At 42.9% G+C, this 10,525-nt stretch overlaps 1 protein-coding gene across 1 annotated transcript; it reads right to left on the reverse strand.

The window, feature by feature from the left end:
* Window positions 1–416: 416 nt before the first annotated feature.
* On the reverse strand, window positions 417–4,668 carry LOC137071779 (uncharacterized). Its single transcript, XM_067439978.1, has one exon. It carries the CDS (start codon window positions 3,877–3,879, stop codon window positions 568–570), a length of 3,312 nt encoding a protein of 1,103 aa, XP_067296079.1. The 5' UTR covers window positions 3,880–4,668; the 3' UTR covers window positions 417–567.
* Window positions 4,669–10,525: the final 5,857 nt, after the last annotated feature.

Consider the following 10,525-nt stretch of genomic DNA (forward strand, 5'->3'; position numbering starts at 1 on the left):
GGGATATCAAAGGCAGCAAAGGGTACATCTGTGCTGGCTTCATAAATCGATCAGATGAAGGTATCTCTGGAGGCAGGATGTGAAGGTAACATTGGATTCAAACATGCTGCCTTCCTACCTTGAAATGTGTTCTCCGAAGGCAGTATTTTCCAGTTTTCAGGTGCTGCAAAGGACTTCCAAAAGGCTAGGAAGGCAGACAGGCGAGTTTGATCAGGGTTGGAGCTGAACTCAGGGATGTGGATCTTGAGGACAAGAGCAGCACTGTTGATGTCTGTGCTTTCGGCAATTCTATAAGATCATAGCAAATCACACTGCATGGCATGGATCTAATAAACTTTGGTATGACATAGGCCTATATACTGTATGATAATGAAAGCTTTTGAATCATAGGCAACAACGCAAGTTGAATTACTTACTTATCACATACATCACCTTGATGCACCCTGGACACATCCTCAGTGATGTTACCTGGGGTCACGGAGTGTTTCGGGTCTTTCAAGCATCATACACTCTCACCCAGGCGACCCAGCCGGGGTTGATCAGGCCCTAGCTTGTGTCCAGGTAGCCCTACCCCACCCATGGTTCTCCTCTCTTTATCCACAGCCACCTTGAGGCAACTTCTGCTGACTCTGTGACCTCCTTAATGGCCCTTCGCTTACTGGCCCCTATGATGCCCAGGATGTTATAGGCCCTGCAGAGAGACTGGCCAGCAAACCCTCTACATCCAACCTCAATGGGCTCACACCGTGCTCGCCAACCATTATTCCGGCACTCCTCCACTAGCTCAGCGTATTTTGCCCTCTTTCTCTCATTGGCCTCCTCAATACGGTCCTCCCAGGGTACGGTAAGTTCAAGGAGAACGATCTGCTTAGAGGTCTCTGAGATGAGTAGCATGTCAGGCCGCAATGTTGAGGTGGCGACAGCTTCTGGGAATTTCAGTTGCTTCCCCAGGTCAGCTTTCAACTCCCAGTCTCGTGCTGTTGCTAGCAGCCCTGATGAGGTGGCCCTGGCCGCTAGTGGTGGCTTGTCCCCAGCCCGGACAAAAGCAATAGTGTTCTTCACTGGGCGGAGGCGCTTACAGTGGTCAATTCCACAGCTGATGGTATTTGCTATGACTTTCAAGACTTGGTCATGACGCCAACGGTAGCGCCCTTCGCCCAGTGCTTTTGGACAGCAGCTTAGGATGTGCTCCAGAGTCCCCCTCCTCAGGCAGAGTGTGCAGGCTGGCGACTCCACCAATCCCCAGCTGAACAGGTTGGATGGGCTTGGTAGTACATCGTAGACAGCCTGGATCAGGAACCGTAGGCGATGGGGTTCTGCTTTCCACAGCTCCGCCCATGTGACTTTACGGTCCACTGCATTCTCCCATCTTGTCCAGGCTCCCTGCTGCCGCATTCCAACCATCCTGCTGGCCCGCTCCTCCTCTACTGCTACTCGCACCTCTTGCTGCACCAGTGCTCTCCTGTCCTTCCCCTGTGCCTTATTGTAGCGAGGTGTTGTGCCACTACCCAGCCCAGCTCTTCCATGAGTCACTGCTCCTATCAATGACCTGTGCCGTAGCCGTGACTCAGCCTCATCCACCGCCGCTACTGCCCTCCACTTCCGCCCTGTCCTCACCTCGATCCCAGCCTGGGAGACCATCGGGTCTAGTGACTCTCTGTATTGCAGCACCTCCCTGGCCCGGCCCACCTTAAACTCCTCACTCAGGCCGCTAATGGGGAGCTTCAACTTATTGTTCTGGCCATACAAAGCAATGCTGCTCAGGCTTCGAGGTAGGCCCAGCCACTTCCGTAGAAACCTGCTGACTCTCCTCTCAAAGCCCTCGATGGTGGAGATTGGAACCTCATAAATCAGGAGGGGCCAGAGAATCCGTGGGAGGATGCCATGTTGGTAAATCCAGGCCTTGAACTTGCCAGGTAGGCCTGACTTGTCTACTGCAGCCAGCCAGCCCTCCAGTTCAATGTTGGTTGCATGGATGGCTGCCGTGTCCTTCAGGCTGCAGTCGAACACCTTTCCCAGGCTCTTCACTGGTTTATCAGTGATTGATGGTATCTGGGTCTTGCCGAGTGTAAAGCTGAACTTGTTGGAAACCTTTCCTTTCTTCAACACTAGAGCTCTAGACTTTGCTGGCTTGAAGCACATGCGCGCCCAGGATGTCATCTCTTCCAAGCCCTTCAAGATCCACCTGCCCCCTGGTACGTGTGGTGTCGTCACCGTCAGGTCATCCATAAAAGCCCTAATGGGCGGCTGGCGAATACCCGACTTGGTGAGGGGACCTCTGCACTGGGCCTCTGCAGACTTTACCAGCATATTCATGGCAAGTGCAAATAATATCACTGAAATTGTACATCCAGTGATAATTCCCTTCTCAAGCCTGTGCCAGTCTGATGTTGTAGACCCTGCAGAGACTCTGAGACTGAAACTGCCATAGTAGTCCAGAACAAGGTCTCTAAACTTGTCTGGGATGTGGTGCCGGCGCAAGGCCTCCTCAACCAGTTTGTGGGGTATGGACCCATAGGCGTTTGTAAGGTCCAACCACAGCACCACCAGGTCTCCCTTATTCTCCCGGGCTTCCCTGATCAGCTGTGTGACCACGCCTGTGTGCTCCAGACATCCCGGCACCTTTGGGATCCCTCCTTTCTGGACCGAGGTATCGATGTACGAGTTCCTCAGGAGGTAGTCGGTCAGCCGCCTAGCAACAATGCTGAAGAATATCTTGCCCTCAACACTGAGCAGTGAGATGTTTCTGAACTGGTCGATGGTCTTTGACTCTTCCTCCTTTGGAATCCACACCCCTTCTGCAAACCGCCACTGCTGAGCAACCTTTCCCCTCCTCCATATGACCTTCAGTATCTTCCAGAGTCTGTGGAGTAGCTTCGGGCAGTTCTTATAAACCTTGTAAGGTACCCCACTAGGTCCTGGAGCTGAACTTGCTCTGGCCGTTTTGATCACCTCCTGGATCTCCTTCCAGCTGGGCTCCTTTCCGTCAAAGTCCAGAGTTGGTGCAGGTGGATCAATCAGGTGCTGGCAGTGCCCCAGATCTTGTTCCCTGGATCTGTCACAGAAGGTGTCTCTGAGGTGACGATCGATCTCAACTTTGGAGCAGGTAAGCCGGCCACTCCGCTTCTTGCCAAGTAGCTGCTTTGTGAAGCCAAAGGGATTCGCTATAAAGGCAGCCCGCTTCCTGGCCCTCTCTTTCCTCCTCCTCCTGTGCCACTCCGCTCTCCTCAGAGTCATTAACTTCTTACGAAGGATGACACGCAACTCTGCTAGAGGACCCCTCTCTTCCTCCCTCGCCTCCTTAAACTTCCTCCTCAGACTCTTCAGCTCTTGCCTAAGCTGGTGGATCTTGTGCGCCCTGTTGTTCATAGTGTAAGGGAGGTTCACTACTTTCTTCTCCTCCAGCCCAAATCTCTCAGCTGCTAGGCTGATGATGATGGTAGTCATTGTCAGGAGGCGTCGGTCAGCATCACCCTTGACTCCTGCTTCCAAGATGGTATCAACGTCTTCATCAAACTGGAGCCACTCCTTCTCCTTGTTCGCTTGGGGCCATTTTACCCGCCGATGTTCTGATGTTCTGCATGGTTTTGGGGCCTGTGTCACACGGAGGTTCTGGGCGCTGTGGTTTGACTCCGGGCCTAGCTCCTCCTGCGTCTCACCAGGGGTGTCCCCTGTGCGCTGTGATACAGGAACCATCCGCACGCATCTCATCTTGGCCTGGTGGATTCTCAGGCCATGTGGGTTTTTGCACACTTTGCCGCAAAAGCATTGTGCACTCGTCGTCATGTTTCCATCGCTGTGTGTCGGTATCCTTTGGTCTATCCGAGTGGGATCCTCATCCTCCCCCCCTCTCGGGGATCCCTGGGGGTATAACTCCATAGGTCGATCTGTAGCTTGTAAAGTGGGTTCTTCCTCACAGAAGATGCAGGTTGGGCTGCTAACCCTCCCTACCCCGTTGCCGTCTCTCCGAGCTGTCCGCTGTCTCTCCAGCTGCCACCACACTGTTCTCGGTTGTCAATCAGTCTATTCCTGATCGTCACTGGTTGTTCCAGACAGTAGCTTATCACATACATCACCTTGATGCACCCTGGACACATCCTCAGTGATGTTACCTGGGGTCACGGAGTGTTTCGGGTCTTTCAAGCATCATACACTCTCACCCAGGCGACCCAGCCGGGGTTGATCAGGCCCTAGCTTGTGTCCAGGTAGCCCTACCCCACCCATGGTTCTCCTCTCTTTATCCACAGCCACCTTGAGGCAACTTCTGCTGACTCTGTGACCTCCTTAATGGCCCTTCGCTTACTGGCCCCTATGATGCCCAGGATGTTATAGGCCCTGCAGAGAGACTGGCCAGCAAACCCTCTACATCCAACCTCAATGGGCTCACACCGTGCTCGCCAACCATTATTCCGGCACTCCTCCACTAGCTCAGCGTATTTTGCCCTCTTTCTCTCATTGGCCTCCTCAATACGGTCCTCCCAGGGTACGGTAAGTTCAAGGAGAACGATCTGCTTAGAGGTCTCTGAGATGAGTAGCATGTCAGGCCGCAATGTTGAGGTGGCGACAGCTTCTGGGAATTTCAGTTGCTTCCCCAGGTCAGCTTTCAACTCCCAGTCTCGTGCTGTTGCTAGCAGCCCTGATGAGGTGGCCCTGGCCGCTAGTGGTGGCTTGTCCCCAGCCCGGACAAAAGCAATAGTGTTCTTCACTGGGCGGAGGCGCTTACAGTGGTCAATTCCACAGCTAATGGTATTTGCTATGACTTTCAAGACTTGGTCATGACGCCAACGGTAGCGCCCTTCGCCCAGTGCTTTTGGACAGCAGCTTAGGATGTGCTCCAGAGTCCCCCTCCTCAGGCAGAGTTAGAATAAGATGAATTAGAATAAGATGAATCACATTTTGGCAACTGTGGTTTGTATGTGTTGCCAAGTCACTTTATTTGAAATAAACAAGACTGTTAGTGAAAGTACTCCTCACTCAGAAATTGCTAATAAATTTCACAAAAATTACCAAGAAAACAGCAAGCAACACATTGGATTAAACATTTAATTTTTGAGCAGAAAAACAAAACAAAAATGTGTGTGTGTGTGTGTGTGTGTGTGTGTGTGTGTGTGTGTGTGTGTGTGTGTGTGTGTGTGTGTGTGTGTGTGTGTGTGTGTGTGTGTGTGTAATATATGACAATATTCTTTATTGACAACTTACATTGGCTTATATACATCATACTATTCCAAATGTTGGTTTTGAAATTCCAATGGTGTCATAAATCAATGCAAACACATGTCTGAATAAAGTTTATTGAACAATACACAGGATGTTAGAAGGGTATTTCAGAAAGCAAGTTTAACTTACCATCAGATATAGCCTGAACTCTCGGATGAAACGATGATTCACTTGTGCAATAATTCCGATCTTTCATGTATTCATACTCTTGTGTAATCGACGCACCATCCCATCATTTATTTCCAAATAAATCTGTCTCTTCCGTGATACCCTGAAATTTTGAATATTTCTATCTAATATGATTTCTGACCTGTAATGTTGCCAGAATAATAATCTTACACGGTGTGTTAATAGGCCAGAGGAGAACTGGCACCCCGACTGAGTCTGGTTTCTCCCAAGGTTTATTTTTTTCCATCACGCCCTGATGGAGTTTTGGTTCCTTGCCACTGTCGCCTTTGGCTTGGCTTGCTCAGTTGGGGACACTAAAAATATGATTAAAGTTATTCAACTTATTATACAAATAAAATGTATGAATTAGGTCTTATTTAATTCTATAAACTTAAATACTGATCTGCCAACATTGTTGCTATATGATAAATTAAAATAAGCTGATAACATCACTGTTTTCTCCAGAACGACTCTACAGCCAAATCCAGCCAATTTTGTCGAAATATTATCCTGTTTGACACTGTGAAGCTGCTTTGACACAATCGTGATTGTAAAAGCGCTATATAAATAAAGTTGATTGATTGATTGATTGATAATTATTGCATGTATACATAAATAAAATATTCATATAAGATAATTATATAAATAAATAATTAAAAGCACTAATTTAAATATTACCTTGCTATATTAGTGGTTTAGAATATATGGTTACTATACACCATGGCTCAGTTTCACAGACAGGGCTTAGACTAAAAAAGGATTAAGCCTTTGTTCAATTAGGTCTTTTAAGTAGATTTTGTAAATGTTTCTTAGAAGAAAAAAACATTACGGGTGTGCATCTTGAGACAAAACAATGGCATTGACATAATTTAAAATAAATCAATGCAAGTTACTTTCAGTTAAATCAGCTCAAACATGAATATAAGTCTGGGACTAGCTTAAGACTTGTCTGTGAAACTGGGGGTATATTGCTAAAAGTTTTGGGACACATGCATTTGGATGCACATTTAATTGACAACTTTAATGACAACACATTCTTAAAGGTGTCATGAACTGGATTTTTTATTTATTTTTATACTGTTGTCTAATGTCAGCTTAAAAAGTTTGCATGGTTTTTACATTCAAAAACATCATAACTAATAAGTAATAGGCTATTTTCGAGGCTCTCCCCTGAACGCTCGCTTTTGATGGGTGTGCCGCACTGGAGACTTGGAAGCCTAGGATTGGATAAGATTTTAATATTTAATGAGCTCCCTTGGCAGTTAAAATGAGGGAGGCAATTGTTTTGAAAGCAGCAACTGGAATGATTATCTGACAGGGCTCTCAAAACGTATTTATCAAATAAAAACAATGATTTATCTCTCATCCACACGGGACTGATTAATTTTGTTATTACATGGCCCGCCCGATCGGTGGATATAAGCTAGCAACGCAAATCAAGAAATTAAAGTTATTTCACTATTAAAAATTCACTGGCCTGCCGATGGGCTTACGTTTTGGTAACCCGTCTGGAAAACAGATAGCCCCATGACGTTGGCCTTTGCAAGCCCTGGCCCATACATGTCCGAATCTGATCCCAATTCGCAATAAACCAACAAATAAAGGATTCTCCAGCCTGTAACAGCATGCTAAGGTATGTTCTGTTAGACATGTACACATAATCAATATGAACTGTAACAATGCAATACTGTCACATATAAAAAAAAATGTTTTACTCACATAAGTGTGTTGCACCATTCCTGTCTGATCCAATATAAAAGGCACAGCATTGTGTTTTAATCTCAATATGTCTGCAAAACCAGTGTCGACATGTTTATTTCTCGTTTAGCTCCACGAGTCAGTGGGCAGGGCTACAGAAGCAGGCGTACACATTTATATGTAGAGGCGGCTTTTCCCCATTCTATTATTCATTGATCAATATATATTTGAGAGCTATCGTTTTCTGGGCCTGATGTCTATAAAAGCTTTTCTTTGACTAACAAGAAAGTTTTCAGCTCTGAAACTTACAGGATATTCTTATACAGAGATGTATAAAGTAGACCCAAACTTAAGTGAAAGTACAAGTGCACTATCAATAAAGTGACTTGAGTAAAAGTTGAAGTCCACACTTAAGTAGAAGTACAAAAGTATTCAAAAAATGCTGTACTTAAGTATTGCAAGTAGTTTATTTAAACATGTACTACTCAAGTACTGAAAGTAAAAGCACAAGTATTGTGTTATGTAGTTATTAAAGAAAGTAGTCAAAAGTTTGAACATCATATTTCATTTAGACTAATAGTCTAATTTTCTACCATATACAACTGAATAAAATTAACAGCTACCTAACAACAACAACTAGCTTTGTACTTTTTTCTGTTTTCACCTCACTCCAGTCTAAACTAGGCTAAATTACGTTTTAGGCAATTTTTCTACACATTGTCATGTAAATAACCTTAAAATACTGTAGTTCATTAAGATTAAATCTTACTTAAAACAAACATAAGCACACTATTCTTATTTCCAGAGGTGTTCTGAGTAAATGATTTGTTTGTAACATTACAATATGGTTTGATTAGTTACCATTACATTAGTTAATGTTAGACTAATAACTACCCAGCTAACAATTTTAGGTTATAAGAACGTTTCCCTAACATTCCCATTAAGTTCTAAAAACGTTTTTGAATGTTCTAGGAACGTTGAAATGTCCAGTTTGTGGAACGTTGTATTAACGTTCTCATTTGCTTCTAAGAACGTTAAATAACGTTCTTATAAGGGTGTGGAGTATGATCAAATAAAATATTCCTGTTTTCTCCTTTAATGTACTAGCTTTTGTTTATTGACATCTTATTCTTTCTTAAAAAAAGCTAAAACCACTTTTATAATTGACTTTTATATTTATATTACATTTATATTTAGTACATAATTAGTTTACTAGATTTCTCTTCTGATTGTAAAAAAATAAATATATACACGAAAATAGCATTTAAGTGTCATTAAGTTGTCTCTGCATATACAAATTATGTATCTGAAGTTTGAGAAAAAAGCTGTATGACTAATTTGTAATGACTAATACTTTTTTTAATATAGTAACGTTTTTTAAACGTTCCTCTAACAATGTAAGAATAACGTTTTATAGCTAACGTTTTTAGAACGTTTCTCAATAGCAAATAACGTTGGCACAACGTTCTAATAACGTTACTGCGAGAACGTTTTTTGATAACGTTGAGAGAACTTTCAGAGAACGTTAGCCTAATAACGTTACTGCGAGAACGTTTTTTGATAACGTTGAGAGAACTTTCAGAGAACGTTAGCCGACGTTCAGAGAACGTTCCCTGTTAGCTGGTTAACATGAACTAACCATGATCAATACATTTGTTACTGTATTTATTCATCTTTGTTAATCTTAGTTAATACAAATACAGCTGTTCATTGTTTGTATATGTTAGTTCACAGTGCATATTAACTATGTAAACATTTAGAGAGCAATCTGAGAGCAAGACAGCGCTCGTGTTGTTAGACGGTGAATGCGCGTGCGCCGGCTCTCTCTCGCTCCTATGCGCCCTGTCAAGCGCAGAAGTTATTCTATTCTACATCACTTACCATACACTGCAAAAAATCCTTTTCTTACTTAGTATTTTTGCCTTGTTTCTAGTCAAAATTTTAAAAAAATCTTACATTAAGTAACTTTTATTAGACTAGTAAAAAATATTGAGAGTTTTTGCTTAAAATAAGCAAAATAATCTGCCAGTGGGGTAAGCAAAATAATCTTGTTTTAAGTTTTGTTATAAAAAATAATGGTAGCATTTTATTTTACTGTGCCCCATGTAAATAGTATGTACTCATTATAGTAATATATATTACTAATAATATAATAATAATAAAGTTATATACAATAACTGGGTAATAACTAGGTACAAACTTTGAAAGATTACCCTTATATTACCCAGTATCTTTTTTTTAGTACATGTAAGTGCATGTCCTGTAAAATAAAGTGCAACCAAAATAATAATACTACCCCCCAAAAATTGTAAACATCTCTAATAAATAATAAGTAAAAAGATGTGATGTACATACTGAACTGTTCCTCTGTTTACAGAACATGTGTATATTACAGACGCAATGACAAATTTGTAAAAGAAAAACAAAATCTTAAACCTCTCTTTCCTGTCTGAACAAGCCTTAGATGGCACAGATACCTCACAACTATCTGAAAATGGCATCTTACACATGGATACAGCACTCTAGCACAATACAGTGATGGAAGAGAGATTATTCCTGCCACTTGTTCCTGGGACACACACACTTAAAGGACAACTCCGGTGAGAAATGAACCTAGGGGCAATTAACAGATGGTTACAGAGTAGATCTTTCTCTGGGATGCGTTTTCTTGATAATCGAATGTAAAGAGTTTTATCTTTAAAAACAGATTAGCTTATAACACTAGTCTATGGGGCACACAGTAGAGAAATTAAATCGCTAGTTAATACCACTAACAAGGCTCAAAATAGCCTCACACTAACACAGTAGCATAATGAGGGTCCCAACATGCAAACCGAAGCATTGAGAACTTTGTAAGAGTACAAACAGTTTAATAAAACGACACTTTATAAACATAGTGCCTTGCGCGTTCACGGACAGGCGCCATCTTGGAAAACAGTCTCGACTCATCGAGCCAGAGCGCTGTGCTAAGTGATGAACTTTTGACTTGGAATCTCATATGGTCCGTTGTTTCCAGAAGAAAACACTGAACACAACAGAGAAAATAAATAAATAAAACTAAAAATGTCCATGTTATTACATTTCACAAACTTAATTCCTATCGACCAGCTCACTTAAAACAGCGCTCGTGGATCGATTAGTCGAGCCTGTTTTCCAAGATGGTGCCTGTCTGTGAACGCGTAAGGCACTATGTTTATAAAGTATCTTCTTATTAAACTGTTTGTACACTTACAAAGTTCTCAATGCTTCGGTTTGCATGTAGAGACCCTCATTATGCTACCGTGTTAGTGTGAGGCTATTTTGAGCCTTGTTAGTGGTATTACCTAGCGATTTAATTTTACTACCCTGTGTCCCATAGACAAGCGTTATAAGCTAATCTGTTTTTAAAGATAAAACTCTTTACATTCGATTATCAAGAAAACGCATCCCAGAGAACGATTTA

This window comes from Pseudorasbora parva, chromosome 3 (assembly GCF_024679245.1).
Source record: "Pseudorasbora parva isolate DD20220531a chromosome 3, ASM2467924v1, whole genome shotgun sequence".
In the NCBI taxonomy this organism is placed as follows: domain Eukaryota; kingdom Metazoa; phylum Chordata; class Actinopteri; order Cypriniformes; family Gobionidae; genus Pseudorasbora; species Pseudorasbora parva.